This window comes from Xenopus laevis, chromosome 2S (genome assembly GCF_017654675.1).
Source record: "Xenopus laevis strain J_2021 chromosome 2S, Xenopus_laevis_v10.1, whole genome shotgun sequence".
Taxonomy (NCBI): Eukaryota; Metazoa; Chordata; class Amphibia; order Anura; family Pipidae; genus Xenopus; species Xenopus laevis.
Window position 1 is genome coordinate 10,618,220 of NC_054374.1, and position 21,861 is coordinate 10,640,080.

The following is a 21,861-nucleotide window of genomic DNA, read 5'->3' on the forward strand; positions in this document are numbered from 1 at the left end:
TGCTTATGCTGGTAGTGACACTTTAGTCCTTCTCCTCTCAATTACAAACTACATAAACAATGCACATGCAGCTATTTTACTTTTTTATGTGGTTAATAAGTACTGAACATGTTTAATCCTATATCAGGAAAGTTTTCCACTGGAATCTAATTAGAGGGTAATGACATGCTGAAAATTATTCCCATGCCTGTAAAGTTAAATTCATACATAATTCTGTTTTTATTTTTTTCTGTAATTGCACATTTAGAAACCCCATAAAATGAGCACAAATAGACTTCATGTTTAAATTAATGCCTGAATTTGGAAAGATCAGCACTTTCCTAAAATATCAGTGAGAGCAACAATCACAGTAATTAGACAGGTGTGGAAGATATTTCCCCTATTAGAACCCCATCATGAATCTGCCATTTAATTATTTAGAGAATGTTTTTTGAATTAAAATATAATCCTAAATGTCAACTTTAATTAAAGCAAAAAAAAAAAAATTGATTCCCTTTTTCTGTGATTTCTTTGCAGAAGAAATACTAATGCCGTACAGTAAACCTAACTTCCCATCTCCAGGAGGGCACAGCTCTTTAGGAACAGTCTCTTCAAAAGAATCAACTGGACCCAGAAAAGGGGAGGTTTTGAGAGGTCACCAACGTAATGCCATTGACTTTCTTGATGTAGGATATTTGGGGTCAAACAGTCAAGGACAGTTTACAGGTGAATTATGTAAGTAATGATTCTTGTGACCTTTCAAAATTAACTTTAACTTCCAATGTTCCACCAATCTAGCTTCATTTGGTTACCATGATAACGGATACATCAATATATTAACTCCCAAAATAAATGAAATATTGACATGATGACTAATTCTTAGAACTGTTTTGCTTAGTTGCCCCAACAATGTAAAACAAATAGAGTAACATCTCTGGCTTTGTTAGTATCTAGTGATGGGAGAAATTGCGTCATTTCGCTGAAAATTTTGCAAATTTCCAGAGAAATGGCAAAAAATTTGCGAAACAGCACTGAAGTCTCGTTTTTGATGCCAGAGTCCGGTTTTTGGCGACATTTTTATTTTGAAGCTGCCAAATTTTCGCCTGCCGAATAAATTCGCCCATTACTATTAGTACAGGTATGGGACCTATTATCCAGAATGCTCGGGACCTGGGGTTTTCCGAATAATGGATCTTTCCATAATTTGGGTCTTCATGCCTTATGTCTATTAGAAATTCATTTAAACATTAAATAAATCCAATAGGCTGGTTTTGCTTCCAATAAGGATTAATTATATCTTAGTTGGGATCAAGTACAAGCTACTGTTTTATTATTACAGAGAAAAAGGAAATCATTTTTAAAAATTTGGATTATTTGGATAAAAAGGAGTCTATGTGAGACAGCCATTCCGTAATTTGGAGCTTTCTGGATATCGGGTTTCCGGATAAGGGATCCTATACCTGTATCACTATGATACGATGGATTAACTGGGAGAAAATGAATGTGTTATGGCCATATTTTGCACAAGAAATATGGACAGAAAGGAATTGTACTCCACCATTAGAGAGATATAATATGTCATGGTTAAATAGTAGAAATATAAACGTATGAACATGGGCATAATTGTCATATTTCCTTCCTTAATGAGGCAAGCTTATAAAACATTTATAATGCAAGACAGATTTTGCTGAAATAGTTTGTGGTTAGCTTTCACATGACTGTTCTTTATTAAAACTGCAGTGCCAACACTTGACAAGGTGAAAGCTGATTCATTTATTGACTGCTTAAACTGTGCTATGCTGGCATCACAAAAAAGGTTCAGATGAAGCATTGTTTTTCCATATCAATGATTTGCAAAAATTGGTTTAATAATTCTGCCATTATAAACTGACATTTCTGTTTAGGATGTAGTAGACACCAAACAGTTAAGTCAATATTTGAATCCATCTCATAACCTAAAGGTGGCCATACACGGGCCGATAAAAGCTGCCGACAGACCAAGTCGGCAGCTTATTGGCGTGTATGGGGCCCCCCGACGGGCTTCCCCGATCAAGATCTGGCCGAAAGTTGGGCAGATCTCGATCGGATGGGACATCGCATCTGTTCGTTGATGTGGTCCTGCGATCCAACCCCCGCTCCCATTCGTTAGGATCCGATTGTTGGCCCCTAGGGCCCACGATCGGATCAGCCCGATATAGCCCACAAGGTGGGCATATCGATATAGCCCTCAAGGTGGGCATATCGGAGAGAGATCCGCTCATTTGGCGACATCGCCAAACGAGCGGATCTCTACGTGTATGGCCACCTTTAGTTACAGGAACTAAAATACATTCATGGTTGATTCCAATTCTATTCTATTTTTGAAATGCAAATTTGAATTTATAAAAAAAAAAATTAAGGGGCCAATTCACCAAGGGTTAATTAATTCGACTAGGAATCAAAATCCTTCGACTTCGAATATTGAAGTCAAAGGATTTTAGCGCAAATAGTGCGATCGAAGGATTATTCCTTCGATCGAACGGTAAAATCCTTTGAATCGAACGATACGAAGGATTTAAATCCAAGCCCATAGGCTAACATTGAGTTCGGTAGCTTTTAGATGGCGAACAAGGGGGTCAAAGTTTTTTCTTAAAGAGACAGTACTTCGACTATCGAATGGTCGAATAGTCAAACGATTTTTAGTACGAATCCTTTGATTCAAAGTCATAGTCGAAGGTCGTAATAACCCATTCGATGGTCGAAGTAGCCCAAAAAACACTTCGAAATTCAAAGTTTTTTTACTTCGAATCCTTCACTCGAAGTTAGTGAATCGGCCCCTTAAAATTGTGTATACTTTAAGGAGCAATTAGGCTTAATTATTCAGCCGATTTGGAATATATAACTTATATTAGTTTTTAACAGTTTATCATTTGTAAAAGTGAATTTATCGTTCTAAAAACATGGTTTACTAACCTACTGCCAACAAATTTGTATTAATTAGTTAATCTGGCAAGTATTAATTACTGTTAATATGTGAATTTTTCTCATATTGTATAATATATGTAATATATGAAATGTCATATATAAAAAAATAAATAAATAGGGAAGCTGTTTACTGAATTTAAAGCAGCTTCCAACTTTACTTACATATTTTCACATCTATGCAAGTTAACCAACAATTTTTATCATCACCATCATTGCAACACGCAATTTTCATATTTTCTTCTGCGTTAGAATGCAGTCAAATCAAGCATAATTATTTTATAAAATTGCCAAGAAGATATTTGATGTTGGAAAGCAGATAAAAATCAAATGCAATTTTTTTTGTTAGGTTATAAGCAGTTTCTATAAAACAACATTATCACATGATTAACCCTTAATAACTACTGGACATTTAAGGTCAATTTTTTCTGGTCTGGCTTTTTGTCTCAAAAAAAAAGTGGGGAAGTGGGGGAAAAAAGCGCAAATTTTTCAAGATTTATTTTATGAAAAAACTTTCAGCAAATTTGAAAATACTCCAGCTAAAACCTGTTGAAGTCATGCAGAAGTAAATAAAAGATAATAAAGGAAGGAGAACTTCATCAGAATCTCTATCCACAACCTGGAATAAAAGTTTTGCAGAGATTCTGATGGAGTTCTCCTTCCTTTATTATTTTTGATTTACTGGCACAGTGGAGTTGTTGGCACAGTGCAACTTAATTGGAAGTAGAACAGTCAATTTCCTTTCAGTTGTACAGACCACCAACAACCCTTTACCTTGGAAGATAGTAGAAGTTAATGACAGATGTCCGTTTTACAATTGGAAGATGTTTCTTGCCTTTATGATCTTCAAGGGTTTTGGGCATTTTGACACAGGTTTTTTTGTGACAATCCAAAAGTATCTTGGTTTCCGAGAGACAAATTTGAAGAAGTTGCACGATTTGGATTGTCGCACAATTTTGTTGTGATTTTTCCCAAAGCTGCTTTTTTTGTATGAATTTTAAATAAAAAATAAATAAAAATTTAAAAAATGTAACTAAATGGAATTCATGGTTGGGAGTTTGGCTGACTTGAGAAGATCACTATGCAAGTGAAAAGTGTGCCCATTGTCAATAAAGAGTCCATGATAAAAAAAATTCTGCCCAGACCAGGACAATTATAATCCAATGGGATGACCAAATGGCCTGACAAAACTACCACCAAGATGTCAATACATGTGCTATTAGTCAGACAGTCAAGATTGTCCAAATGTTCCAACCAATATCTTTCAATATGTCACCACCTTAAAAATTGAGTGTACATTGCTTATACTGCAAACATCTCTATCATCTCTTTGTAGAATAAGATCCCTAATTTTTGTTTTTCTAAACCGATAGTTATCATACTAAGGCTACTTCAACTTCTTCTTGACAATTTCTTCAAGTCTGATCTTTATATTTATACCATTAATATCCCTTCCACAATTGTGTATTTTTCTAGATATAATTAGGGGCCAATTCACTAAGGGTCGAATATCGAGGGTTAATTAACCCTCGATATTCGACTAGGAATTAAAATCCTTCGACTTCGAATATCGAAGTCGAAGGATTTAGCGCAGATAGTTCGATCGAACGATCGAAGGATAATTCCTTTGATCGAACGATAAAATCCTTCGAATTGAACGATTAAATCCAACGATCGAAGGAATATCCTTCGATCAAAAAAAGTTAGCCAAGCCTATGGGGACCTTCCCCATAGGCTAACATTGACTTCGGTAGCTTTTATATGGCGAACTAGGGGGTCGAAGTTTTTTTTAAAGAGACAGTACTTCGACTATCGAATGGTCGAATAGTCAAACGATTTTTAGTTTGAATTCTTCGATTCGAAGTCGTAGTCGAAGGTCGAAGTAGCCCATTCGAAGGTCGAAGTAGCCCAAAAAAAACTTTGAAATTCAAAGTTTTTTACCTTCGAATCCTTCACTCGAAGTTAGTGAATCGGCCCCTCAATGCATATTCCAGATAATGATTGATGCATGTGCCTGCTTTGCTATTACAGGAATAGTATCCCTTATCCAGAAACCCGGTATCCAGAAAGCTCCGAATTACGGAATGGCTGTCTCCCATAGACTCCATTTTATCCAAATAATCCAAATTTTTAAAAATGATTTCCATTTTCTCTGTAATAATAAAACAGTAGCTTGTACTTTATCCCAACTAAGATATAATGAATCCTTATTGGAAGCAAAACCAGCCTATTGGGTTTATTTAATATTTAAATGAATTTCTAGTAGACTTAAGGCATGGAGACCCAAATTACGGAAAGATCCATTATCCAGAAAACCCCAGGTCCCGATCATTCTGGATTACAGGTCCCATACCTGTATTACATGCATGCGCTTATTTTGCCTCTCTTTATTTTGCAGAGTACTGAAAGGATACATCACAAGCTGCTCTAAAGCCCAACTGGCCTGGACTGATGATCGTGATGACATGGAGCTAAAACCCAGTGCAATGAACACTTTCGTTATTTATGTACTATTGGAAGGACTGTAAATGCAATGTATAGACACAAAGTCACACATATCCCCACAAATATTTTGCCTTTCTGTTTTTTGAATACACCATCCAACCTTAACTATTTCTTGCCAGGAATACACAAAAGAAGAAAAAAGAAATCACACCAAGGATAAAAGAATTTTGCTTTGTATATAATTTCGTTTGCTGCATTGCTATGCAAGCTTGCCATATTTTAGCTCCGTTCAGTCGTCTGTTCTTATTGTACTATTGTACTATACTGTATGTGAATTAATAGGCTGTGGCGCCATATAAAAACTTTTTTTGTTTAAACTGTGTAACATTCATGTTTTCCATTTTTGCACTGCAAATTTTTTTTTATTTTTTTTGACGATAAGCACAAAACTTTACTCCTTGTGACATGAAGAAAAGAGACTGTGAAGGGAGTTTCTGTATTGTACAGTAGCACTGCCTCCAGGCAGCCAAGTAAAACGCCATGAGATGGAGTTCCACTTTAAATGAAGGGGGGGTGGGGAAAAAGCATAACAATTGAGAATTGTTTTGAAGAGCAAGGAAATATAATAAGCAATATGTCATTTTTGCTTTGAATATGGTGAAAATCATTGTCATTTTAACTAAAATGAAAAGCTGTATGAATACATGTGATCACATGCTGGTGTGTATCTTCATCTTTTGTATGTGTAGATATGGATGGAGCACACTTTAATAATGCATCTGACTTATACAGCAAGCTCCCCATTCATTTTTGTAAAAAGAGGGGTGTCTGTGTTCAAAATGCATCAATAAAGCCTGCTCCTGCTTTGTATATATGCATACACAAAGCATTTTCATGCCGTCACATTGGTAATTCGTTTCCAAGTTGTTTAATGCAAATATTGATTAAATTAATTACCATTTTTACCACAATAATAAAGTAAATTATTAAAAACACTACTACAATGATTCAAAAGAATAGTGTGGCTTTCAATATCTACTCTGTGATGCATTTTGTGCATGATCATTAATATTACAGGTATGGAAGCTGTTATCCAGAATGCTCGGGACCTGGGGTTTTCCGTATAATGGATCTTTCCGTAATTTGGGTCTTTGTCCCTTAAGTCTACTAGAAAATCATTTAAACATGAAATAAACCCAATAGGCTGGTTTTGCTTCCAGTAAGGATTAATTATATCTTAGTTGGGATCAAGTACAAGCGACTGTTAGAAAAAGGAAATTATTTTAAAAAATTTGGATTATTTGGATAAAATGGAGTCTATGGGAGACGGCCATTCCGTAATTCGGAGCTTTCTGGATATCGGGTTTCCGGATAAGGGATCCTATACCTGTATTACTATTTCCCAAGTTTTCAAGGATAGTAGGTTCTGCATACAGCTGCTTACGGAACCTGTTTTATGAAAAAGCTGATGCCAGAAGTATACATTGTACAAAGATGTACCAGCCATGAAAGTCAGAACATACTGTATGTCAAGACTAGAAGCAATTACAGACCACTGTCCAAAGGGACTCTATTGACTATTGTGGGTTCAAACATGTGTATCTAGATGGCTGTTACATTTTAAAAACTGCTAGGTAATCAGTAGATATAAATATTATCAATCTTCCCCTTTTTCGGGGACATGAGGTGCTACTATTCAAAAATACAAGAGTGATAAGCACAAAAAGGAGCAGATTCACTAAGCGCTCACGTCGCAAAACTTCACCAAGCGAAGATTCGCCAGGACAATGCTAATTCACTAAAATCCGTAGTTGCATCCAGGACGCCAAACGCTGGTGAAGTTGTACTAGCGTTAGTGCGGCAAGCGAAGCGAAGTTGAGCTAGCGTTGGCTAATTTGCATATGGCGAGAAGTTAAAGTTGAATGGACGTATACAGTATGTTGCAGCCAATACATTACATTGCACAAGCCCGGGAAACCTTAATAAAATAGAGTTCTTATATTGCCCTACACATGAGCCCAGTGTATAGTTTATGTGCTATATGTTAGGAAATGTAGGGGGGAAGCCGGATACCCCAGAAAAAATTTACGATCTTTTGTAGCCTATCACCCTGAAAAATGAAAAGTCGCCAGCGTTTTTTGGAACTTAGAAACATTTTCAACTATTTTACAGGAAGTCCTATCTACTCTATTGCACTTCGCCTGGTCTGAGGTGGTGAAGGAAAGTCTGGCGCAAGAGGTAACGTTCAGTAAAATCCGCATCTTGGTGAAGTTGTGTAGTTACGTCCCTTCTCCAGAGCGCAACTTCGGCAGGCGTAAGGGAGTGAATTATCGCTAGAGTCTATCTCCTTTGCTAGAGAAGTTACGCCTGCTCCCGTTAGTAAATCGGCAAAGTAGCGAAATGACGTCATGCTGGCGAATTTTCACTAAAGTTAGTCACTTCGTCCTTTAGTAAATCTGCCCCAAGGAGAGCCAAGAACTTGTATTTCTTCTACCACTGAGAATCCATTGTTGGAATTGCCTGAATAGACAGGGAAGACTTATTCAAGGCATTTTGCACTTATATACACACAGATTTGTACGGGTTATGTAATAACTTGTCCCAGAAATATATTGATGCAAAGCAACTGATAAAAGATGAGCATGTCTTTCACATGTTTGGTGAATAGTGATGGGCGAATTTGCCCTGTTTTGCTTCGCTAAAAAAGGTGCGAATTTCCAGCGAAATTCGTGAAACACCCAAAAATTCGCAAAACGGCGCTGGCATCCGTTTTTGACTCCGGCGTAATTTTTGCCAGCGAATTTTCGGTGCCGTTTCGCAAATTTATTCGCCGGCGGCGAATCGCGCAAATTCGCGCCTGGAGAATAAATTCACCCATCACTAATGGTGAAGTCATCTGTCTTTGCCCTCTAACAGAAATCATTCTGTGACAAAAATGGGCCAGAAATATTCTCATATTCGGTTGTCCATAAATGGTCCTTTTATGCACAGCAAAGATGGAATGTTTTGTGCATTGCTGATCGGGTACAGGTAAGCTTCAGTCAATCGTAGCCTTAGAGAAGCAAGTTTGTTTGTTTTTCTCCAAATTCTTCAGAAACATATTAAAACTGTAAAATCTTAGCAATACCACTTAACATATTACTTTAAAAGACAAACCTCAATGAACTGTTTTTTATGCATTTTCATCAATACTGAAATCTATTAAACACATTCAACAACTTTGTTTAGAAAAACTGATATCTGATTTGTTGATACGCTTTTGCATCCCTTAAGGTGGCCATAGATGTAACAATTACGATCTTTCTTGGAAAAGATCTTTCCAAGGAAGATCGTTCGTTTCAATACACACGTGTAGAGCTGAATTGTCAGATATCCAGGTAGATATACGGGAAGAAACAATAGAATTCTACCTGTATCTGAGGATTCAGCACTAACAATGGGCAATGTTTGGGTCCCTTCAAAGGCACCCGATCAAAATTTTCCGTCCAGCCCGATCGACGAGCTGACCGATATCCAAGTCTTCTGCCGATATCGGTCGGCTCTTTTTCCACCATACACGCAACGAATATCGGACCAAAATTAGTTTTGTACGATATTATCTGTGCGTCTATGGCCATCTTCAGTCAGTCAAATACCCGATAGTCTCAAGGAAGAAGAATTCCCCAAACACATGAAGTGATACACATTGGAGTGATGCTGTGGTTGATCAAGAAGTGTTTTGTTATAACACTGGAAAATAAATGCTTACTTACCATCAACCTAAAAGCAAATTGATACATTTGTGGTAAAAGGCATGTATCTGAGGCAAGTATTTTTATTTTTGGCTCGCATATGTTGTCACATGAAATATTTTTTCCCAGTGTTGCTTTTATTCAAGGAAATATAATGCAATGATTCCAACTGTGAGAATGAAGGTTTCTATAGCGCAATTAGAACTATAGATGCACAGAATTGCTCTTTTCATTTTGATTCTTTAATTCTTCTGTATTACCTGTTCTCATTAATGTAAGATGAAGCAAAAAATGGGAGGTTATGGTATATTTATGGTCTATCAAGTTACACGCATGTGCATATATATGTGAGGGTATTACATCATTGATATAAAATATATTTAAACATTATTGTTCCTTAAAATTATAGCAAAGCTAGATTTGTATATTTTTATTTAAAATGGAAATGAATAGCCATGGTTTTATTAAGCTCTGGTCATTTTTTACTCAAGGTCTTCAACAAATTTCCAGGGATAGTTCCAGTTCTAAAATTTTAGAAATAAATATTCTACAATAATCAGCATCTGTTTTAAGTGATAATCTTAAAGTAATGAAAAGGGCAAAAAAACTTTAATAAATGTAAACATGGAAAATTGTGATAATCTTGTCTGTTAGGCATGTCATGGATTTTGGTTACAGTGCACAGTCATTTAAAGCTAGTCTCGTGATGTACTAGACTTACAGCAAATTTTCCCTTGAAATGATTTTCATATGCTGGCAGCTATTTTTAAATTTTTAGATCTCGTTTCAGTACCAGTAACATCAAGAAAAAAAATTGCAATAGTCTTACCTTACAAAGAAATAACTTACTTATTCTCTGCTTGCACTCCGCTTCAGAAAAGGCAACGGGGCGACGATCCATCATGCAGCGCTTGATTCTCCTCCCTGCCTTCTATAGGAGATAGTCAGGGAGGAGTAATCGAGCGCCGTAAGATGGATCGTCACCCTGTCGCCTTTTCTGAAGAGGAGCGCAAGCAGGGTTTCGGTAGGTTATTTCTTGATAAAGACTTTGCGATTTTAAAGTTAAATATGTCTTGGTGGTTTGTTTTTCGTTATACAGGTATAGGATCCCTTATCCGGAAACCCGATATCCAGAAAGCTCCAGAATAGACTCCATTTTATCCAAAAATCCAAATTTTTCAAAATGATTTCCCTTTTCTCTGTAAAAATAAAACAGTAGCTTGTACTTGATCCCAACTAAGATATAATTAATCCTTATTGGAAGCAAAATCAGCCTATTGGGTTTATTTAATGTTTACATGAATTTCTAGTAGACTTAAGGCATGAAGACCCAAATTACGGAAAGTTCCATTATCTGGAAAACCACAGGTCCCAAGCATTCTGGATAACAGGTCCCATACCTGTATACAAACAATTTTTTTTAAAATTTGATGAATTTGAAGGAAATTAGCCACATGATTGTCCTACACAAGCAGGCAGAGTTACTCAAGGGCGAAAAATCACCAGGGACCACTTCGCAGCCATCACTACACTTCGTTAGGCGAAAATTCGCTCAGACAAAGGTAATTCAATGCAAAGCGGAGTTTCATTGTGGGCACCGAATGCTGGCGACGTTTCACTAGCGATACTTTGGCAATGTGAGCAATTGAAAGTGAAGATGTCCTAGCGTTCATTTCTGCCTATCGCAAATTCTCTAGAGGTCTTGCGCTCAGGTTAATTTGCATACAGCGGGAAATTTAAAGTTGAATGGACGTATATGTTGCAGCAAATACATTACATTACACAAGTCCAGGGAACCTTAATAAAGACAATAGAGTTGTTATATTGCCCTACACATGAGCCCAGTGTATAGTTAATGTTCCATATGATAGAAAATGTATGGGGGAACCCGGTTACCCAAAACAAATTTAAAGGACTTTTGCAGACTATCACTCTGAAAAAGGAAAAGATACCAGCGTTTTTTGGACTTAAAAGCTTTTTCCACTAAAAAATATGATGTAAGTAACAGAAGACTGAGGAAGATCTATGCACTCCAATGCACTTCACCTGGTCTGAGCTGGCGAAGGTAAGTCTGGCGAAAGAGGTAACGTTCAGTAAAATCTGCATTTCATTGAATTTGTGTAGTAACGTCCATTCACCAGAGCGAATTGTCGCCTGGTGATAGAGTTTGAATGACCACTAGCGTCTATCGCTTTCGCTAGTGAAGTGACGCTTGCGTCCGTTAGTAAATTGACGATGTCCCTGTGGGTGGTAACGCTAGCTTTAGCCACTTCACCTTCGAGTAAATCTGTCCCATAATGCTTATTACTAGAACAACTTTTCATGCAAGTACTTAACAGGGGAAATAAGCAGGGGATCAAAAGTTATTTGTGGATTTCCACAGAAGTAATGAATAAAAGCCTTTTTCTGAATAGGATATTTGTCAAGAAATTATGTATTTGCAAGTTCTGAATGAACAGATACAAAACTGTACATGTATAAAAAATCGTTAAGTGCCAGTGCTTAGATGCTTAAAGCTTGGGAGAGGTTTCCTTGAAGTGGGAAAGTTGGTATGACCCTAAGTTCCATAGCAGAAGCAGCTCATAAACACTACATGCTATTTTTATACTTTTTTTGATCCATTTAAAAAATAAAGGCATAGTGATGGGTGAATCTGGGCCGTTTTTCTTGGCCGAATAATTAGAGAAACCGGAAAAAAAAATGAAACTGTTATAATTTGCGAAACACATTTTGACGAGCGTCAATTTTTGTGCATGCGACAATTATTTATACACGCGACTATTTTGTCCAAATGCATTGAAGTCAATGGGTGTCTGAATAATTCTGATGTGCGCCAATTTTTATGCGTGCGAAAATTATTTATAGCGATTTTTCACCGCAGTTTCCCAAAAACATTCACAGGCGGTGAAATGCAAAAATTAGCCATAAATTCATGCCTGCCGAATTTATTCGCCCATCAATATAAATGCATGTTACCAGGCTGGAATCCCAATTTTTAACCCCATAAGGTCTCTTAGAATTTCTATTGAGCTTCTGTTGAGCTCAGCCAATACAGGTATGGGACCTGTTATCCAGAATGCTTGGGACCTGGGGTTTTCCGGATAATGGATCTTTCCGTAATTTGGGTCTTCATGCCTTAAGTCTACTAGAAATTCATTTAAACATTAAATAAACCCAATAGGCTGGTTTTGCCTCCAATAAGGATTAATTATATCTTAGTCGAGATCAAGTACAAGCTACTGTTTTATTATTACAGAGAAAAAGGAAATCATTTTTAAAAATTTGGATTATTTGGATAAAATGGAGTCTATGGGAGACAGCAATTCTATAGTTCGGAGCTTTCTGGATATCGAGTTTCCGGATAAGGGATCCTATACCTGTACTTGCTTCTAAGATTACTGGTTCAATTTTTGTATCCATAACATTGTTCTCAAAAGAATAAATTGTATTCAAAGAATCTGAAATGTTTTTATTGTAATGCTGTAATTTATTAAACACCGATATCAAACAAATTGTGATGCTCAAGCTACGTGTTGTTCTGTTTCCATATTGTACAAACGTATAATGTGTTTCAAGGCTCTATTTCACATTCACTGGGGCAATTTCATCTATGTAAATTATATCATTGCAGTTCCTGCCAGTCTGTTTTTTTATATGAACACCGATTTAGAAATTAAATAAAATTTGTAGCATCATTTTTTCATAAAAAAAGTTTGTCCACATTCTTCGTAAATGCAGACAAAAAATGAATAAAAAAATCACAGCATGGACGTTTTTGTATGTTTTTCTTGAAACAAGAGCGCAAAAACATAACATTTATCAAAAAAACAAAAAAATTCTTTTTCTTCTGGGCACTACTTAATAGTAGTGATAGTCGCCAGGCGGGAATTTGCGGCGAATTCCCGCAATTCATGAAACCGCAGCGAAAATTCAGAACAAAAACAGAAATTGTATTTCATGTTTAAGTTGAAAAGGACTTTTATTATACAGATTTTTGTGTCTGGGTGACAAGTCCACTTTAAGGGGCCGATTCACTAACTTCGAGTGAAGGATTCGAGTAAAAAAACTTCGAATTTCGAAGGTTTTTTTGGGCTACTTCGACCATCGAATGGGCTACTTCGACCTTCGACTACGACTACGACTTCGAATCGAAGGATTCGAACTAAAAATCGTTCGACTATTCGACCATTCGATAGTCGAAGTACTGTCTCTTTCAAAAAATCTTCGACCCCCTAGTTCGCCACCTTAAAGCTACCGAAGTCAATGTTAGCCTATGGGGAAGGTCCCCATAGGCTTGGCTAACTTTTTTTGATCGAAGGATATTCCTTCGATTGTTGGATTAAAATCCTTCGAATTGTTCGATTCAAAGGATTTTATCGTTCGATCGAAGGAATTATCCTTCGATCGAACTATCTGCGCTAAATCCTTCGACTTCGATATTCGAAGTCGAAGGATTTTAATTCCTAGTCGAATATCGAGGGTTAATTAACCCTCGATATTCGACCCTTAGTGAATCGGCCCCTAAGATTTCCATATTTTTGCCAACAGTAACACTTGCCATTTTCCCAAGCATCATTAGGCACATCTCTTTCTTTCCCTTAATGAAAGGTGGGAGGGGGTAAGGATAACAATGTAATATTGCTGTATATCACACACGCCAGCCATTTTGTAGCAGTCATTTATACCAGAGAACTAGGGTTCTACATGTAGAGTATAAGGACGTACAGTATTGAAATTAAGTTTGTAGCAGACGCTTAACTGTTGCTATTTGGGGTTTGTTCCTTTAAATAGACTATGTTATTCATTCTGCAATATCTATAATATCTCTGGGACCTGTTATCCAAAATGCTCGGACCTGGCGTATTCCAGATAATGGATCTTTCTGTAATTTGGATCTCCATACCTTAGGTCTACTAAAAATAATTTAAACATTAAATAACCCCAACAAGCCTGTTTTGCCTTCAATAAGGATTAATGATATCTAAGTTGGGATCAAGTACAAGCTACTGTTTTATTATCACAGAAAAAAGGGGCAATCATTGAAAAAAAATGAAGTTATAATGGAGTCTATGGGAGAGGGATATCCTGTAATTTGGAGCTTTCTGACTGGATACTGACTAGGAGTAACATGACAATAAATGCAGCAGACTCACTGGCTGCTGGAGGGCCTTAAATGCACATAGGCCCATAAAAGTTGCTGAATAGGTACAGGTATTGGACCTATTATCCGGAATCATCGGGACCTGGGGCTTTCCGGATAATGGGTCTTTCCGTAATTTGGATCTTCACACCTTAAGACTACTAGAAAATCATGTAAACATTAAATAAACCAAATAGACTGGTTTTACTTCCAATAAGGATTAATTATATCTTAGTTGGGATCAAGTACAAGCAACTGTTTTATTACTACAGAGAAAAAGGAAATTATTTTTAAAATTTTGGATTATTTGATTATAATGGAGTCTATGGGAGACGGCCTTTCCGTAATTCGGAACTTTCTGGATAATGGATTTCCGGATAATGGATCCCATACCTGTATTAGTGAATATTATTCGTCTGGCAAATTTTTGGGCACATTAGGAGGTTTTGCCAGCTTCAAGTCTTTTTGTGAATCCGCTCAAGAATTTCTTCATGCGGTTTACTTTATTTTTTAAAAACCATGGTCTGTTGCACAGTACCCACAGTGAGTTGGCTGATAGGTGATAATTACAACCAAGAACATGTTCAAATTTGAAGACACTGCAAAGAAGTCATAAGTTTTTAAACTAAAGTTGATGTTTTATGCATTAAAAGGAAAATGATTTCTTTCTTCCTTAGAGTTTCAAACAACAGCATTCTCTTGCTTGAAATATTGTTTATGAAAAAGAGAGAACATTTACTGTAAGAAGAACCGGTTTGGGATTAAATTGCTTTATTCATAATCCCAGATGTTGCATTATACTCATTCTAACACAAATGCATATTCATTACAGATATCTTTCCAAGCAAGAAATTTGAGATTTATTTCTTTTTATACAGGAGAAAACTTTTTCTTCTACTGAAGAAAGGAGTTGTCCTGACGTATTCACAGTTTCTTCTGTTAATTAAAAACTATACAGCGTTATAAATGAACGGGAGAGATCTACTGTATATTGCTGTTGCTTTATAATGACATCTGGCAATCCATAAATTCTTTAACATTTCCAAAGGAACACCCACGTCAACATTTATTGTTATGATTCTTCAAAGATATTTTCTTTGTGAATAATCTTTAACTCCTTCTTATGTTGCTTTTGGATACAAGTAAAGGTGGCCATACATGGGCAGATAAAAGCTGACATATTGTCAATTTCCCAGCTACCCCAAGTCATGTGACTTGTGCTCTGATAAACTTCAATCACTCTTTACTGCTGTACTGCAAGTTGGAGTGATATCACCCCCTCCCTTCCCCCCCCCAGCAGTCAAACAAAAGAACAATGGGAAGGTAACCAGAAAGCAGCTCCCTAACACAAGATAACAGCTGCCTGGTAGATCTAAGAACAACACTCAATAGTAAAAACCCATGTCTCACTGAGACACATTCAGTTACATTGAGAAGGAAAAACAGCAGCCTGCCAGAAAGCATTTCTCTCCTGAAGTGCAGGCACAAGTCACATGACCAGGGGCAGCTGGGAAATTTACAAAATGTCTAGCCCCATGTCAGATTTCAAAATTGAATATAAAAAAATCTGTTTGCTCTTTTGAGAAATGGATTTCAATGCAGAATTCTGCTGGAGCAGCATTATTAACTGATGTTTTCCGATGACAGGATCCCTTTAAATACTACAACTAAGTAGGATTACCAAAAAAATAAGATTTAAGAAAATGTTTAAATTAAGTATAGCAGCAGAGCAGATGTAGTGCAAGATGAACCATGTTATTTCCATAAGTGACAGTGAGTGAAGATTGTACACAAATGTAAAATATAAAAGACAGCACAGCAGTGCAGTACAGTACACAAATAACCATATTACACTAGGTGACGGTGAAATAAATATAAATAGACTGTACTATGAGAAAATAGAAAAAAGGAACAGTGCAGTAACAGTACACAGTAAAAGAGGGAATTGCTCCACCCCTAAACCGTAAAGGCACATGAGACATAAAATATGGGTGATCTTTGTAGTAAAATTAATTTGTCTGGATCTTCGCGGTGAGTGTTTTTTTTGCCATTCCTTTTACAAGTCATGTGAGAAAAGTGTTAGGTTAGGGGGAGAAGTTATGGTTGATTTAATGAAGTGTAGCATAATTGTGAGGACCGCTTACCCTGGTGGTCTAGTGGTCAGTGGGGATGCGCGCAGCATGATTCCATCTTCTTCCAGTGCCAGCTCTCCTATGCCGTGTGCGGTGCGCAGTTCCTGGTTTTACTTAAAGACATCATCGCGCATTGGCGGGAAATTCAAAAGGTATTTAAGGGGACTTCTGAATTGAAGAAGTTGCCAGTTGTTAGGTCTAATCCATTTAGTTCCTGGGTGCTATTCCTTGTGTATTCTGTTTTGTATCCCGGTATTGACCGTTGCCTGCCTACTTGACTACTCTGATCTCTCCAATCCTGACCATTGCCTGCCTGACTATTCGACACTCTCCAATCCTGATCCTTGCCTGTCTGATTATCCTGTGAACGCTGCCTGTACTGACCCGGCCTGTCTGTCTATCCTTGAACTCTGCTTGTTCTAGCCCGGCCTGCCTGACTACGCTTTCCGTCCAATATCCTTGGTAAAACGATTGTGCCCTTTGCTCGTCTAGAACACTTTGCTTGGCTCCTCTCTTATCAAGACTTGGCAGCATCCAATTAGCTAAGGGCTCCTCTCGAAGTGAAAGGCGGCTGTTAAAGCAGAAGCAAGAGCCAAGACCAGGGAGCCTAGCACTGGTTCTGGATTTAGGGTGCCGAACGGGACAATAATGTTCTTATAGCATAATGCTGGCAGCTCAGAATTTTCTTTCATTTTAAAAAATAGTCGAATGAGTGTCTAATTCTTTAAACCTTATGGAGTTTATAAATATAAAATAAATAAATATAAAAAATGCGACAGGGAGAAGCCATTAGTGATGAGTGAAACTAGTTTGTCTTGGTTCATCCACCAAAGAATTTGCAAAACTGTGAACTGTCACCACAAACATTGGAGTCAATGGACACTCAGGGGCATTGAGAAACTTGCCTCAAGTGGCAATAGCCCACATATTACCAGGTGGGGGGGCAAAAAGCCGCTCCTGGTAACTCAAAGAGCCAAAATTCGGATTTTTAAATCAGAATTATTTTTTTTTCTAGTGCAAAGACCTCTGTACTATGGATGCAGGGGGCAGCGCCATCCAAAATGCCATCTCTGGGTGGCGAAGACCCCTGAAATGCCCCTGTGGACACTATGGGGCATATTTATCAAGGGTCGAATTTCGAATTGAAAAAACTTCTAAATTCTAATTCAAAAAGACAAACAAAAATGAAGTCAACATTTTTTTTGGTCCAATAGGTCAGTTTTCGATCGTATAGGTCCGTATTCAGCAGAATTGGAATCGTAAAGATATAAGGAACAGCGCATTAGATCGAATTTGAATCAAAGTTTTTCCCCAAAAAAACTTTGATTTTTCAAAGTCTACCAATTGACTCAAAATGAGTTCTAGGAGGTCCCCCATAGGTGAATGGTCGAAATCAGTAAATGTTCGAATTTTCACATTTTTTTCAAATTCAAATCAAATTTGGACTATTCCCTAGTCGAAGTACACAAAAAATAGCTTGAAATTCTATTTTTTTTTTCATTCTAAAATTCACCTCGACTTTTGATGAATCTGCCCCTATCTATACTTTTTTTCCTAGCTGAAAAAAAAAAATCCAACAAAAGAAATGCATAGAAGCATTGTAAAAATGCCAAGATTTCCAATGCAAGATTCTATGATGATAACATAACATTTACATAAAACTATATCAGGTGAAAAAGTTCACTCATCCCTAGAGGCCACTTGAGTGAGGATCAATTGCATAAAAAACTGCCTAAAAACATTATATTGTTACCCTGTGATGATTAGAATGACTAGGATTGTATAAGAAATATAACATAATATCTATCATTATTTTAAATAAGATATATATATATATAATGTAAAAATAATTCTTAGCCTTTCTCTAAGAGTGCTAGCTGACATACATTGCTATATATATAGATCCTTGAAAAAGGCCCTAATGTGGGCCGAAACGTCGGATCTATGTACCGAATAAAACACTTATTTTGATGAAAAATATTGGTGTGCGGATCCTTATATACAAATCTCTATATGAAGTCTTTTTGGACCCTGCACCCACAAAGATTATACCAAGTCCGGTTTTCAGAGTGCGGTCGTTTGACACAGACTATATATATATATATATATATATATATATATATATATATATATATATATATATACTAAATAAAATGCATAGGCTGTTCATGCGATTGTGAATACATTTTACATTTTTCAAAAAATATCTCTGTGTTGCTGGTCTTCATTTGAGGTGTCTGAATCGTAAAGTAATATAGCGGAGTGCTGCCCTTAAGATGTATATATATATATATATATATATATATATATATATATATATATATATATATATATATATATATATATATATATATATATATACACACCATATATATTGTTTTAAAATATGAACTAGCTTTTGATTTAGTGGAATGACAGTGTTCTGCCTTTCCATCTAGTTTACACTCAAAATAAACATGAAAAGCCTCCTTTTGGCACTTATTTTAAAAACAAAGCTCATAACGCCATAATATAGTTTTTTGATTGTCAGCACACAATACACAAGCCAATTTATTCTATACAGGTCAAGATATCTAAGATGAGCACCAGCACACTTCTACTCTACTCCAGTGCACAGTCTGTTATAAAATGTTCATGTTGTGTTTATGTACAAGGAATAGCACTTTGCAGTTGTCCTTGTGGAATTTCTTGTTTTTCTACTACAATCTTTCTCCTTCATCAAGGACATTCGGAGTCCTAATCCTAGCCTTTTAACTCTCTTCATCCGTCCTCTCCCAGCTTGCTGCCATTCCCACTTTTGATATGTGGCTTTAATAGAAATCCCTCATTCAAGACATTATCAAAAATAAAGGCTAGGCCCATGGGCAAGGACAAATCTTTGATGATTGTAGTTGATAAAAAAAACCTCATGATACTGTTTGTGTATATAAATATATATACTGTATTTTATCCACACAAATGCATTTGCATCACTGCTATACTAGTACAGGTATAGGACCTGTTATCCAGAATGCTGGGGTTTTCCGGATAATGGATCTTTCCGTAATTTGGATCTTTATACCTTAAGTCTACTAGAAATTCATTTAAACATTAAATAAACCCAATAGGCTGCTTTTGCTTCCAATAAGGATTAATTATATCTTAGTTGGGATCAAGTATAAGCTACTGTTTTATTATTACACAGAAAAAGGAAATTATTTTTAAAAAATCTGGATTATTTGGATAAAATGGAGTCTATGGGAGACAGCCATTCCGTAATTCGGAGCTTTCTGGATATCGGGTTTCCGGATAATGGATCCTATACCTGTAGTATGTTTTTAATCAGCATATAGCAGTGAAGAATGCATTTTAATGATCTGCATTTTTTTTGGCCAGGAATTTGAAAATAATCAAAAGTCAAAAAATCCACATTTCCCAGCATTCCCTGATTTAGACCATCATGTTCTTACTTAATCTCCAAGTGTACTTATTGTTATAGTTTTATTTTATCAGATTTATGTTTCCCATTCCATTCCTTTACAGGAGGGCTGTACGAATGTTTTCTCAATTCTTAGTTTTAGTGATGGGCAAATTTGCGCCATTTCGCTTCGCCGAAAAATTTGCGAAACGGCGAAAAATTTGCAAAACGGCGCCGGTGTCTCGTTTTTGACGCCGGCGCCCGTTTTTGACGCTGGCGTCCGTTTTTCCGACGCCGGTGTCTGTTTTTTACGCCGGCGCCCGTTTTTTCGAAAAAAAATTTTGACGCCGGCGAATCGCGCAAATTCGCCGCGAAAACTTAGTTTATCATACCTCCCAACATTTAAGAAATGTAAACAGGGACAAAAACCATCAGACATGTTATGCTCAGCAAAAAATGTTTCAACCATGCTCATTTTATGACCCCCCCCCTTATTTCCATGTCCATTTTACAAAATTTGGCAAGTTGTAAAAGTCTGAACATATTTTTGAGTGTTTTAAGGCCAGTTTTGCTAATGAAGCTTAAATTGCCCTTTAAACCGTGAGTCTCTGTTTCCCCAAGTGACCTGCTTTTCGTAAATAGCTACAATAGTTTTTTCCTTTTTAACCGGAGTGCCACCTTTCCATTTTTTTTTTTTTACAATAGTTTCTTTGCCTAACTTAAATTTTTACAAATGCATCAAAGTGCACCTACTGAGTGTTCTGGGTACTCAGCCTCTTATTTTAACTACAGAACGTATCAGAAACATTGTATTTTTTTCTGGCGTGCAGGCGATCAATAAGAAACTTGGGATATTTCAGTAAGAAACCCGGTACTGCGGGCTGAGCTATCAAAATCTGGACTGTCATACCGAGAACAGGACAGTTGGGAGGTATGTGATATTAATTCCTGTTTATGTTAAATTAACTATTAGGGGCAGATTTATCAAGTGTCGAATTTCGAAGTGATAAATACTTGAAAAAAACGACCCTCGAATTGAAATACTTGACTTCAAATATTGAAGTCGAAGTATTTTTCACCGAATTTGGGCATCGAACGATCGAAGTAAAATCGTTCAGTCGAACGATTTTAGCGTATGATCAAACGATTTTACTTCGATGTGCGAAGACTTAGAAAAATGGTCTAGACGGCCCCCATAGGCTAAAATAGCACTTTGGCAGGTTTAATTTGGGGAAGTACTGTATTGAAGTGGAAGTTTTTTTAAAGAGACGGTACTTCGATTATCGAATGGTCGAATATTCGAACGATTTTTACTTCGAATCGAAGTCGAAGTAAATTCGAAGTCGTAGTATCCTTTTCGATGGTCGAAGTATCCAAAAAAATTACTCTGAATTTCGAATTTTTTAACTTTGAAAATTCCCTCTAATTCACTTCGACCGTTGATAAATCTGCCCCTTATTGTCCCAATTTCCTGATACTGTTTATATGCTGACAAGCCCAAGATTTCAAAGGAAATCTATTCAACATACAGTATGAAGATAAGCAATGCTGCACAGGGAACCCTATTTGTCTCCGTTATTTGTTTCTATATATACAGTATATATAAAAGTGGGAGCAGTCATGGCTTCTTTGATGTGGAAACAGTGCTTTAATCACTGATATTATCTGTCCAAAGGTAGGCACTATATAGAAAGACTGAATTCATGTTCGAAGTGGTCCAATACCAGAACATTGGCGGTTGCTATAGAACAGGGGTTCCCAACCTTTTTTAGAGAACAGCAATTCAAGTTCCTAACCTTTTTTACCCATGAGCCACATCCAATTGAAAAGAGTTGGGGAGCAACAAAAGCATGAACAATGTTCCTGGGTTGCCAAATAAAGGCTGTGATAGGCTATTTAGTAGCCCATAAGTGGACTGCCTGCCTACAAGAGGCAGTACTTCTTTGAAACCAAAACTTGCCTCCAAACCAGTAATTCAAAACAAGATCCTCCTTTGAGGCCACTGGGAGCAACATCCAAAGCAACATGTTGCTTGCGAGCCACTGGTTGGGGATCACTGCTAGTGATGGGCAAATT

The 21,861-nt window shown here is 36.8% G+C and overlaps 1 protein-coding gene across 9 annotated transcripts in view; it reads left to right on the plus strand.

Annotated features, from left to right (window-relative positions):
* The window catches only part of robo2.S (roundabout guidance receptor 2 S homeolog), a 654,191-nt gene extending 647,808 nt beyond the window's left edge, over positions 1-6,383 (plus strand). For all 9 annotated transcript variants that reach the window (XM_041583357.1, XM_041583363.1, XM_041583359.1 and 6 more), the window contains 2 exons: positions 517-714; positions 5,339-6,383. In XM_041583357.1, coding sequence (XP_041439291.1) covers positions 517-714; positions 5,339-5,340 — 200 coding nt within the window. In that variant the 3' untranslated portion in view covers positions 5,341-6,383. The remainder of the gene's footprint in view (positions 1-516; positions 715-5,338) is intronic.
* The last annotated feature ends 15,478 nt before the right edge of the window (positions 6,384-21,861 follow it).